This window comes from Nipponia nippon, unplaced genomic scaffold (genome assembly GCF_047370975.1).
Source record: "Nipponia nippon isolate SJK-2023a ecotype South Korea unplaced genomic scaffold, ASM4737097v1 scaffold_3, whole genome shotgun sequence".
Lineage (NCBI taxonomy): Eukaryota > Metazoa > Chordata > Aves > Pelecaniformes > Threskiornithidae > Nipponia > Nipponia nippon.
In genome coordinates this window covers 82893423-82905409 of record NW_028262347.1, presented here as the reverse complement: position 1 = coordinate 82905409, position 11987 = coordinate 82893423, and the positions used below count along the sequence as shown (strand labels likewise).

Here is an 11987-nt window from a genome sequence, read left to right as displayed (position 1 = left end):
GGCAAGCCCTGCACCACTCCGGCCGCCTCCTCCTGCAGGTGCCGCGGTGGGCCTGCGGGCAGCGCCGAGCCGGCTGCCACCCGGGGAAGGGGCGGGAAAAACCCACGACCCTCTCTCTGCCGCGCCTCTGCCCGGCGGGGGCGGCTGCTCCGCGCACCTGCCCGGGCCGCTTGTGCACCCCCTGTCCCTCGGGGACCCGCTCGCTCTCCGCAACCCCCGCTGCAGGCCGGGGCGGCGCGGTGTCCCGCAGCGCCCGGCCGGGGCCGCCGGGCCGGGGCCGCCCGCCTGCATTGCGTCGGGGGCGCGGCGCGCAGGCTGCCGCGGCGGCGGGGGCCGCGCTGGCGGCGGCGGCGGGGGCGGCCGGCCCGGGGGGCAGCGAGCCTCCCCTCCTCCCTCCGGTCCCGTCCCCCCCCCCCTCCCCGCCCTCCCGCTCCCCGAGCTGCACCAAACAGCTCTCAGGTTTCTGCTGATACTGCAGCGTCAAGAAATGGCTCGAGTTTGCTCCTTGCTCTTATGCATTCAGCAGCACTCTCGCTCCTGCCACACGCGTCCAGCTCCTGCCTCCTGCTGCTGCTGCTGCTGCTGCTGCCGCCGGGACGAGCCAAGACCGACTCCGGGGATGCGGCTGCAGGACTGCGGCTCTCTTACATCTCCCCAGCCGCCGCTGCCCAGCGCCCGGCTCTTTTTCCAGCTGTCTTAAGGGAAGAGAGCAGGAGAGCCAGCAGCTATCTAGGACTCCTTGATTTTATTTACTAACTCAAGCCTTTTGAAAAAGGTACTTTGCACTCTTTTCCACCCCCGTCCACCCCCCACTGCGGTTCTCGGCAGAAACTAATTAAACCCACTCGCCCTTGGTGCAGCCTAAGACAGTGTATGAATATTTCAGTGTCTCGCAGGCAGCCCTGTAAAGCGATCGCTGTATTATTAAGAGGGGCGCAAGACGAGGAGGAGGAGGAGGGTTGAGTTTGCCGCTGCGGTTTTTGTTTTGGTTTGGTTTTTTTGGATGCGGCTGCAGGGCGACTTGACGCATTCCGGCACTGGCTCCTACTCCTAACCAGCGCATCTCATTCGGAGCAGGTAAGGAAAAGCCCCTTCTCCCCCTGCACTGTTGGACTCTATTTTGGACAGTTTGGGTGTGGGATGTCGATCTCCCTTCCCGTCTCTCTCTTAGTTGTGTTTAGCTGCTGCAAAGCCGGAGAGGAGATGCTTTGCTCCCCCTCCCCTAATCGCCCCAATCGGTATGATGAAGTTGTCAGTGCTCAGCTAAGTCTCCACCGTCTCTGAAGTGGGGAGCGTGGTGGTCAGGAGACTTATCGCAGGAGCTGACCCCGCTGAAGTTGCCTGGGAAGCCCTCCCGATGCGCTCAGGGTACTGCAGGGTCCACATCGGCCCCTTTCTGCCTTGGAGGCCCCGGTGCGTGTCCAGGGATGTGTGGGAACGCGTAGGGTTCCGCATGTGCTGCCGTAGTGGGCAGAGCGGGATGTTCTTGCTGGTGTGAAAGCCAATCCATTGCGCCTGAGCGTGTGTGTGGTGGGGCTTGGGGGCTGGTTTATTATGTTTCTCTCCTCCCTGGCAGCCTCCATCCTGCAAGTGAGCTTTATGCCTTCAAAAGCAGAGTATCTCCATCCCTCCCTCCCCAGCGCACAAGACGAGGGGACTGGGGCAGCGTGGGGGGGGGTAGGCGATGGAAATTTGCTGAGTTGGCATTGCAAGGACTCGCCTCCCAGCTGCCCCGTGATTTATTTATTTATTTATTTATTTGTGTGTATGTGTGTGTGTGTGTGTGTGTGTGTGGTAACTTCGTGACAGCAGCCGCGGCGATGGTCGAGTCGGCGAGAAAAGTGGACGGATCGAGTTAAAGGCAAAAGCAGACGGCTGGGGAGGGGACCCCAGCCTGGGGGTGCACTCCATAGACCTTCAGCCTCCCGGCTTGGGGGACAGGACCCCTCACCTTACCTGCCCTCTTCCTCCCCTAAAGGTACTTCTTCCCTCTTTCTTCACTCTTCCATCATCCCTGATGCCTCTCCCTTCTTCCCACCTCTCCTGTCCCCTTTTGGATATTGCCATCCTTTAGGCTCCTCATCCATCCCTTCCTGAAGCTCTCCATCCCAACTCATCACCCCTCCCTGCAGACTCTGAGCCTCCCACCCCCCTCCACCCCTCACCCCCCTCCACTGAACTGCCCTGGGGCTGTCTGCTTTCCTCCATCCTCCTCCCCCTCTCAAATCCCTCTCCCTCACTTCTCCGCCCCTGCCCCTGGGTCCCCTTTCCTGTGTGCCACCATGACTGTGATGGCTGGAGAGAACATGGATGAGACTTCTGCGCTACCTGGCCACCCCCAGGATAGCTACCAGCCTGCTGCCCACGATGACCATGAGTGCTGTGAGCGCGTAGTGATAAACATTGCTGGACTACGCTTTGAGACGCAGCTGAAGACCTTAGCCCAGTTCCCCAACACTCTGCTGGGCAACCCCAAGAAGCGCATGCGGTACTTTGACCCCTTGCGCAATGAGTACTTCTTTGACCGGAATCGGCCCAGCTTTGATGCCATCCTCTACTACTACCAGTCTGGGGGGCGGCTTCGCCGGCCGGTCAATGTGCCCTTGGACATGTTCTCTGAGGAGATCAAATTTTATGAGCTGGGTGAGGAGGCCATGGAGAAGTTCCGGGAAGATGAAGGATTCATCAAAGATGAGGAGAGACCCTTGCCGGAGGGGGAGTACCAGCGCCAAGTATGGCTCCTCTTTGAATACCCAGAGAGTTCTGGGCCTGCAAGGGTCATTGCAATAGTCTCTGTCATGGTGATCCTCATCTCCATCGTGATCTTCTGCCTAGAGACACTACCTGAGCTGAAGGAGGACAAGGAGTATACAGTGCATCGCACTGACAACACCACCCAGGTCTACAAATCCAACATCTTCACAGATCCCTTCTTTGTTGTGGAGACCCTGTGCATCATCTGGTTCTCCTTTGAGCTGGTGGTGCGCTTCTTTGCTTGCCCCAGCAAGACCGAATTCTTCAAGAATATCATGAACTTCATTGACATTGTGGCCATCATCCCTTACTTCATCACCCTGGGCACTGAGATGGCTGAGCGGGAGGGGACTCAGAAAGGAGAGCAGGCCACCTCCTTGGCCATCCTGAGAGTCATCAGACTGGTAAGAGTCTTTCGAATCTTCAAACTCTCCCGGCACTCTAAGGGCCTCCAGATTTTGGGACAGACCCTCAAAGCAAGTATGAGAGAGCTAGGTTTACTAATCTTCTTCCTCTTCATTGGGGTGATCTTGTTCTCTAGTGCGGTGTATTTTGCTGAAGCTGAAGAACCTGAGTCTCATTTCACAAGTATCCCTGATGCTTTCTGGTGGGCGGTGGTATCCATGACCACTGTGGGCTATGGTGACATGTACCCTGTGACAATTGGAGGCAAAATCGTAGGCTCCTTGTGTGCCATCGCTGGTGTGCTGACAATTGCCCTGCCTGTACCTGTCATCGTGTCCAACTTCAACTACTTCTACCACCGAGAAACAGAAGGGGAAGAACAGGCTCAGTTACTTCACGTTAGCTCCCCTAATTTAGCATCTGACAGTGATCTCAGTCGCCGCAGCTCCTCCACAATCAGCAAATCTGAGTACATGGAAATCGAAGAGGATATGAATAATAGCATAGACAATTTTAGAGAGGCTAATCTCAGAACTGGCAACTGCCCTGTAGCCAACCAAAACTGCGTTAATAAAAGCAAGCTGTTGACTGATGTGTAAACAAAAAAAACCAAAATCCCCACTCACAGCTTGAAGACTTTAGTGACACAGTCACACTTTGTAGATGCTTTACTGATAGTCTTTGAATGCTTTATTTACCTCGTAAATGCATTGTTGCATTACGAATTTTTGCTCAGCGATAAAGAAGCTTCCAGGATCCATGAAAGATAAGATTTTCTTTGTTTTTAAAAAGCATTTTCCACCTGGTAAATGATAACCATTTGAACTAGTTTAGTTTTAAGCTGTATGACGCTAGACCTAAACTTTTCCTCTCCCATCTCCCTTTTTTTTTGATGAAGTTAACTTAAACTAAGCAAGACAGTTTTTAGAGCTATAAAGCATACGCATGGATTCCAGTAAAAATATTCTGCAAAACTGCACAGTTGCAAGAAAGTGCATCTGATAGTAATAAAAAAAAAAAAGATTAGCAAAAACCTGCAGCGAGCATTTGCCATGGTTTTTATGAAGGAGCGCAAATTTTCCTTCCGCCCCTATCTGAAAGATTACATACTTCCAATCTACAGATACACACAGCACCTTATTAAAAACATACTTAAGCCTGGTCTCTTTTGCTGTCCATAGAAGAACTATTCTAAAAGGAAAATAAACAAAACTGAAGACAAAACATCTGCAATGCTGCTAAGTTCTCTTACATGCAGATGATTTAAACACACTTTTCCTTTTCCCTGTCCAGAACTGGATTCAAAACTTTAAGCCCCTCTGTTGCAAGATAGCACAATGGAGTTTAATATAAGCATGTTTGAATTTGATACTATTTATTTTATAATCGCATGCCTGAAACGTTACCTCAGACAATAGCGGATAAGCTTTCGTTTGAATTGAATCTTCTAAAAATAGGTCCTTTATCTTTCTTTTTTCTTTTCTTTTCCTTTTCTTTTTGATTTGCATTCACCAGAAGTGCACTCCTTAATTTATTAAATCGTTGACTAGTAATTTAAAGTACTGTATTTAAGTGCGTATGTTAGTCAAATGGGAACAATAACTTTTGGAGATCAAAGCATGTTCAAATATTCAGCATTATGGCCTATTTGATTAAGGTGTAACTTGAATTAATTAATGCATGGATTCACTAATAATAATAACAATAATAATAATAACAGTAAAAACAAAATAAAAAAAAGTGCTTGATAGACCGAGGGCCTGAATGAACTGATCGGAGAAACCTGATTGTTTTCCTGCATTGCTCAGGGAAATGTGTTGGCTTTTGTCCAGGCATTGTCGGAAAGGAACATATCCCATTCCTTAAAGGGAAAGCTATATGGAAAATTAAGAAGTCAAGTTATATATAGGAACACCTAAAACCTAGTATCCTTCATAGCTGAAAGGTGCAGATGCATGCTTTTTGGTGCATTCTCAGAATGTAAAGGAAACTTATCTATTATATGCATCCAAATTGCAGCAGCTGGTTTCTTTTGCAGTCATTAGTTGAGACTTTTTTGTATTCCCCTAAAAGTCACTGAAGAGACTCAACAGATTGATTTAGATAGTTGTGCAGTGCCTTTATCTTACATCCCCTAAATTGCTGAAAGTGCCTCCAGGAACTGAGCTGATCAGAGATAGCAAAGAAAAGGGGAAGGCACCAACACGCTGTCAGGAGTGTTCTGTGCTGCCTCCTGGCACAGCACAGAAGGAGGTAGAGAAAGAAAGAAAGAGCAAGTGTGAGTGAGGGACGCAGAAGAGGCGGCAGAGATCACCAGCGCCCGTGGGATACCTTCCTTCCCCAGCCAGTCTGATGCTTCAAGGCTCAGCATTTGCTTCTGCCAAATAACTCATAGTGGTGTTTATGCAAGACTTCAAGTTTCCCTAGGTTGTTTATAGAGACATCGCTGCCATCATTGTATCTGCCCTTCCTTTCCCTGAGATGGCTTTTTGGCAGCCTGTCCCAGCATGGCAGGACACAGGAGAAGCTAGGGACCAGCATGAACTGCGGCATCGCCCAGTCAGGCAACCAGACTGCAGGGCTGTGCTTTTCTTTCCCGTGGATTCCCCAGCAGGTAGGTGAGAGAGGCTTTCCAGTGCCCTCCCATCCCTGCCTCCTCCATCCCCTTTTGGCAGTCTGTCAGATCTTAAATCCTGTCACAGATCCTTTGAGCCATATTCTTCTTTCCGGTCCCTAACCTTACTCTACTTCCACCACCAACTGGTAAAGGAAGCAACACTAGGAGAAGGTATCTTCTGCAATATGCCAGCCTTGACTGCTAGACCCTGGAAGATAATAACCTTTGATCTGAGCTAATGTAGGCACTAATCTTTATTTTTTAAATGGACGAAGTTGAGGATCTTCATTCTGCACTTAGCATGTGGCCAACTGCTGTTGAACACTTCTCCTTCCATGTTGTACAGATCCTTTCTTTCCCTGTCTTTCTGATATATGTATATATGTGTATAAATATGTATATATGTGTCTGCATATGTGTGTGGCACACACATGCACAGACATGTATATAAAATCAAGGCACTTAGAGTAAAAAAAACAAACCCTAACTCTGCAGTTACGCACAAGCCTGATCTGCCAGGTTTCCAGAAAGACTTGACTTTATTTCTCACTGTGTGGCTTCTGTGAATCTTAGTGATGAGAAAGCGATCAAGAACTGAGGGAGCTCTAACTCCTGCAAGAAGTGCAAAGCATCAGATAAAACAGGGCATTACATCCTCTAGGTAGATGTTGTAAAGCTGCCTTCCTGTCCCCGCTCGTGCCCCTTCCCATCCTACACCTCTCTCCCCATTAAGTTCTGGTGGTCCTGATCTTCCCAAACTCTTGACTTCTAGGCTATGACTTTTCACGTCAAAACAGACTTGAATGCTGCACTCAGCTTATAAAACAACCAACCAACTAAACTAAACAGCAATAATCAATTCAATGTGTGGGACTGATGATCAGAAAGCAGCATCTGGGAGATTAGGCCTCACTTTGGTAACTTAGCTTCTGCCATAGTTGGGTATGCACACCTTAGTTTAATGAGCAGAATGATAATCATTTTGCATATGTAAAGAGAAGAGTGCTGCATGCAGCGATGATTCTTTGTCAGGAGACCAAGATGGATCATTAGGACTCAGGGTGGTTTGGGGAGCCTGAATGTTGCTTTGTCCATTTATAGCTCACTGCAAAGGATCTCAATACATATGGAGTACAGGAATTAACCTCATGTAGCATAGGCATGCATTTTCGGCAAGTTTGACACACACACACACAAAAAAAAACCCAAAAACAAAACAAACAAAAAAAACAACAAAAAAGCTCTTACTCCTTTTACACAGGAGCGCTGAAATGTCTTTGTGGGCCTGAAGGTGCACTTAACAAACCGCCTGTTCTTACCAGTAAGCATCCTTTTCTTTCTTTCTTTCCTTTTTTTTTCTTTTTCTTTTTTCTCCCCCTTTTGGCATATGTTTCTTTTTGCCACACATGAGCTCCATGGGGTTGTTTGTGTCAGTGGAAGAGGACTGGAAATGAGCTGATGGCCAATTTAGTGCATCTCTTGAAAGAGAGAAGAGACCTTCATTTGGTAGGGACCTCCCAGAAGTGATTCCCATGTTATGCTGGACAGAGAAACCAGGAGACATGGTAGTCTTAGTTGGGCTGTAGTTTGATGAGGCAAGGTGGCAATTCCAGCATAAGGAGTCACTATCCAGGCCTCCTTTACCAGCCATTGCTCTATGCTGCCTTCTTAGTTGCCCCCATACAGCTTTTTCTTCATCCACTCAGTGAAGGGGATGAGGGAACTTATCTGGCGTGAGCAAGGCAGCAGTGCACTGGGGTGCAGAGGTAGGAATGAAGTGGAGAGGCAGTGGGCAGGGATCCCATAGGCTGGTATCACTGCCAAAATTCCCCATCTGGTGCTACCATCCTTAGCTATAGAGCACTAGGGAACAGGCAGAGGAGCAAGGGGGAGAGTGAAAATGAAAGGCCCTGTAACCCCTTCCTTCACAGATCTGAGAGGTTGCTGCCAAACTGCCAAGAGCTCAAATCCTCTGTGTGGCGGCTCCAGCAGAGACAATGAGCTGGATTTACTTGTCTTCATGAGGAAGTTACTGTGCAGTAAGCCAGGGTGTGAGTTCACAGCATCCTAGCAAACCCATGCAGATTCCCTGCATGGAGTCTCTTAAGCCTTATCTCCACTGGGGACTTCAGGAAAGCTAATCCGAATTAATGAAACGTGTGTATTTAAAGTAGATTTGTTAAACTGCTTTAAAGCCCAGCATGGACATTCTGTTGCAGTATAAAAGCAACCTTAATCTGATTTGGAGTCATTCTTTTTGGAAGGAAAGTAAGCTGAATTGAATTAAGGCTGCTTTAATTCTGAACACAATGGGGCTTAATGCAGTTTACCTCATCTGCCTCACAAGTTCATTCAGATAGACGAGCCTTTAGTAATTGTTACATGTAATGGAACTGACCCTACTTTGCAGGGGTGGCTGGGCAGAGTGTGGCCATGTGCTATAAAACTCTTAGTATGTGAGTGCTAGAAATTCACAGCCTGGCTTACTGAGGGCTAACATGTTGATCCTGGTAACAATTCCAGTGATTTCCTTCCTTTGTTCCTGGTTTACACATTTGTAGGTGTGAGGAGAATCAATCCCGCTGCCTTCTGGGAAGTTACACACAAATGATCATGGCCCCAGGAAATTAATTTCCACTTACAAAGTCTAACTGTGCATGTGCTTAGCCTGATGTACTGTTGATCACGTGGACAAACACTTGACAACAGTACAAAGCACTAGGGACAACACAAAATTCAGCAAAAGTCCTCTTGTTTTCAGCAGTGATTTTGCTCAAGTAGAGACTTCAGGGATCAGACCCTTCTTAGCAAATTGGCTGTGTATCATTTATTAAAGGCTGCATTGGCCCAAATAAAAAATGGGAGCAGTGGCAACTTTTATTGACAATTTTTTTACTACGGGACAATTGTTTTCATTAGACAGAAGTACAGAAAGCTTGTTTCTATGATGAGAGAGGTAAAGCCCAAGTGTAACATAAGAACCTGTTTATTTTTAAGTATAAGGAACTGAGGGCAAGTTTCACTTTTCCCTAGTTCACACTTGGACAGTGCGGTTTCTCACATGCACATATATTAACTGAAATAAAATAAGCACTAGGACAGGAACATCTGAAATTTATTAGAAAAAGGTGGAAAGTTGCATTTTAGAATAAGATCTTCTGCATACATATGTAATATATGGAGAGAATATATTCCTTTCCACATATTAGATATCTGTTTTTAGAGGGGTGCCATTCTGGATTAATTAATTTCCCCTAGCATAAAGAAGAGGCAAGTACCGCAGCTTTTCCAGGAATGGTCTGATCCCATAGGCTTCCAGCAGCCTGATGCCACTGATCGTCACAGTAATTTCAGACTCGCAGGAATGCAGAATCAGCTCCGAAGTGTGGTTTACCCTCCATAGCCACAGAGCTGGATGGAACTGGAAAGCTGTCCTTGCAATTGCACAACATGGCAAGTTTGTTCCAGACCTGTGAATTGCAAGTCTGAAACAAGCTCCTTTTCTGAGATGCTTTAACCAGGGACCTACATTTCAATTTTGGTTGGACTTATTTCAGGCTGAGTTTCTTTTTCTGTTGTTCTGGCTTTACTTAATCAGGTGTAGAGAATTTCTTTTTCCTAAAATGCTTATCAAGTATTCTTAAAGGTGTCAGTATTCGTATCTGCAAAAATGAAACTTCAGGGTGTTCTACTGTTTCACTTAGTACAGGTGAACTTGCCACTGGTGAGGTCAACAATTTATGCTGTCAAGGCATAGCATGCTTTGATATTTTCAAAGGAAATAAAATGAAACTGAGGTCTTAACTGAAATTTGTCTCAAAGTATCTGTAATATCTATGTAATTCTGTATATTTCACCTGTTCACAGGCTCTAGCAAATGTCACTACAAGTTACAAAAAAAAAATCATCTTCCATTTCTAGTTTCTATAATAAAATGAAGGCGTTGCATTCAGTTGCTTTTGGTGCATCAGTCTTTGATCCATGTTATTGTTTCAGTGACATTTCTATAATGTAATTGGGATCAAATGTATATTTTACTTTTGTACAAAAGTAAAAATGATATTTTTATGACTAAATTCAGCAAACCCTTACATATAACCTGCTAAGATGAAATCTTTTTTTCCTTTCCTTTACATGTAAACGGTTGTTTTTGCAGTATGTTGGTTTGAAATGAATAAATAACAGCTGTCAACAGAACTGTATATGGCCTCTCAGACATACCTCTGATTTTAAAGATCAAATATTACCAATATGAAATATATAAACTGAATAGTCTCCATATGAAAGTGCACCATCAGGGCAACAAACCATTTAAGCTGACACAGCTGTACTTATTTCCACCATTTAAAAATCGCTTACACTTTGGGTCAAGTATGTACTTCATTGTCACATTACAGCTCATTTTTCTTCCAGTAGTGAAATCGTTTGACTTATTATTTTTAGAACATCTAATGTTATGAGTTCTTGAACTATTTGAAATGCATAGCTTTCATCTATGCAATTTTACCTGCTTCTGTACTTGTTCATCTGTTCATACTTGGCATCAATTAAAGATAATTTTTAAGGATCTTACCCAGGATTATTCTGTCTGGTTATTTTCTGGAGTCTGGTTTCTCTGCTGTTACTACTGGCCAGTTCTGTCTGAAATGAATGGTTGGTTCATTGATGGTTTTTGCACTGAATGTTATAAGAAATGGCAATGTAGTGAGTGGGAAATGTGGCTGTGGGCTTTGAGAGGCTTGTTAATGTCAACTCAAGCTTTACAGTACAGTAAATCCAAGGGTTTGGCTTCCATAGGCTTTGGATCTAGCCTTGAGTGAGTAATGTTCTGGAGCCAAACTGCTGCTTTCACCACTGAGACAGCACTCAGTTCCACCAAAAACAGTAGAAATAAGATTAAGCCTACTGATTGTGTTCTCCAAAGGCTTGTGGGTATCTGTTAGCATGTTACGGCTACATTCCTGAACCTGAACCACTGCCTGTAGCATTATCATGTAAGTGCTGACTTGAAATCAGGTTTCTAACAACTATGTGACTGATGATGGTTTTTGGTTTGGGTTGAATGTGTGCAAGTCAAACTGACTTGGTCTTGTTTTCTTTTGAAAATTATTTGTTTTTTCAAGGTGCGTTTCATGTGAACTGGTCTGATACAGTCATGCCTGCCATGCCTCAATATTGTATTCTATATAAAGAGGGCAATGACATAAATGCCAATTATTTTATGCCAAAGGTATTGTGTATTAGAAGTCCATCTATAAAGACTGCCTTTCTGTAGATATGTGCAGTTTGTAACGGTGGGATGCATACATGGTAGAGTGCTGATTACATGTGCTGAAATGAAGTGAAAATACCCTAACCTTATACAAGGAAGAACATTTTGCGTGGCCTGTCCTTTGATTGTATTTACTTATTTGTTTTGCTTTCTTGGTCAAGAAAAGCTTTCATCAAGGAAATCCTCATTCATAATAGCTTCAAGTATATTTAGTGAGTCTTATTGAATCTCACTTATAAATTGACAAAAATTGTTTTGTTGAGCTGACAGTAAAGATTTGCAGATATCAGTCTTAAATGGCTCTAGTCCAAGTCATTTGTGTGTTGGCTGCTCCATAGTGGTGTTCTTAATTCAATGACATATTCATGTCCATGCCTCACTTCAAGAGTGTGGTCATTGTGATTGAGTTTTGATGGCTCTAGGTGTGTTGAAAGTCTCACTGCTTCTTCCTTTTTTCTTTTCTGTGTAAAAAAATTGAAATGCTTGTTTCTCAACTCTATAGTATCAATCTTCTCCCTTTCATCCTTAGCAAAGCTCATGTTGCATTTTTTGGATCAAATTGTAATGTTGCTGCATAACCTGTTTTCCTGAATCTACAATTCACTTGCCGTATTACCCGTTTCTATATCCCTCAATTAGTTTCGTTCCTTCTCGGCCACACTTCATCTTGTGAAATACTGCCCTCAGAGCCTTCACTGCTGAGGTCCTTCGTGGTCTGTCTCATCATACCTGTCATGGATCTAGGTCAAAAAGCTCCTTTCTATTAGGTCTGGGAATGCCAATTCCTGTATCGCAATTACACAGTTTTTTTGAAGAAAGACCTTGCCTGTTTCCATCTGTGCTGCCTCCTCTGTGTGGAAAATGCTCCCACTAGGTTCCTTTGGCCATGATGCTAACAAGACAACATCTCATACTTTATGATTCCTCATCTTTCCCACA

The 11987-nt window shown here is 45.3% G+C and overlaps 1 protein-coding gene across 2 annotated transcripts; it reads left to right on the top strand.

Annotated features, from left to right (window-relative positions):
• Positions 1–440: 440 nt before the first annotated feature.
• On the top strand, positions 441–10348 carry KCNA1 (potassium voltage-gated channel subfamily A member 1). Of its 2 annotated transcripts, XM_087766604.1 has the most exons (3): positions 441–775; positions 887–1077; positions 1810–10348. In XM_087766604.1, exon 3 carries the CDS (start codon positions 2283–2285, stop codon positions 3756–3758), a length of 1476 nt encoding a protein of 491 aa, XP_087622730.1. In that variant the 5' UTR covers positions 441–775; positions 887–1077; positions 1810–2282; the 3' UTR covers positions 3759–10348. The 2 variants fall into 2 exon arrangements, with proteins under 2 accessions (XP_087622730.1, XP_087622729.1); XM_087766603.1 differs by having other exon boundaries at positions 441–1077; positions 1813–10348.
• The last annotated feature ends 1639 nt before the right edge of the window (positions 10349–11987 follow it).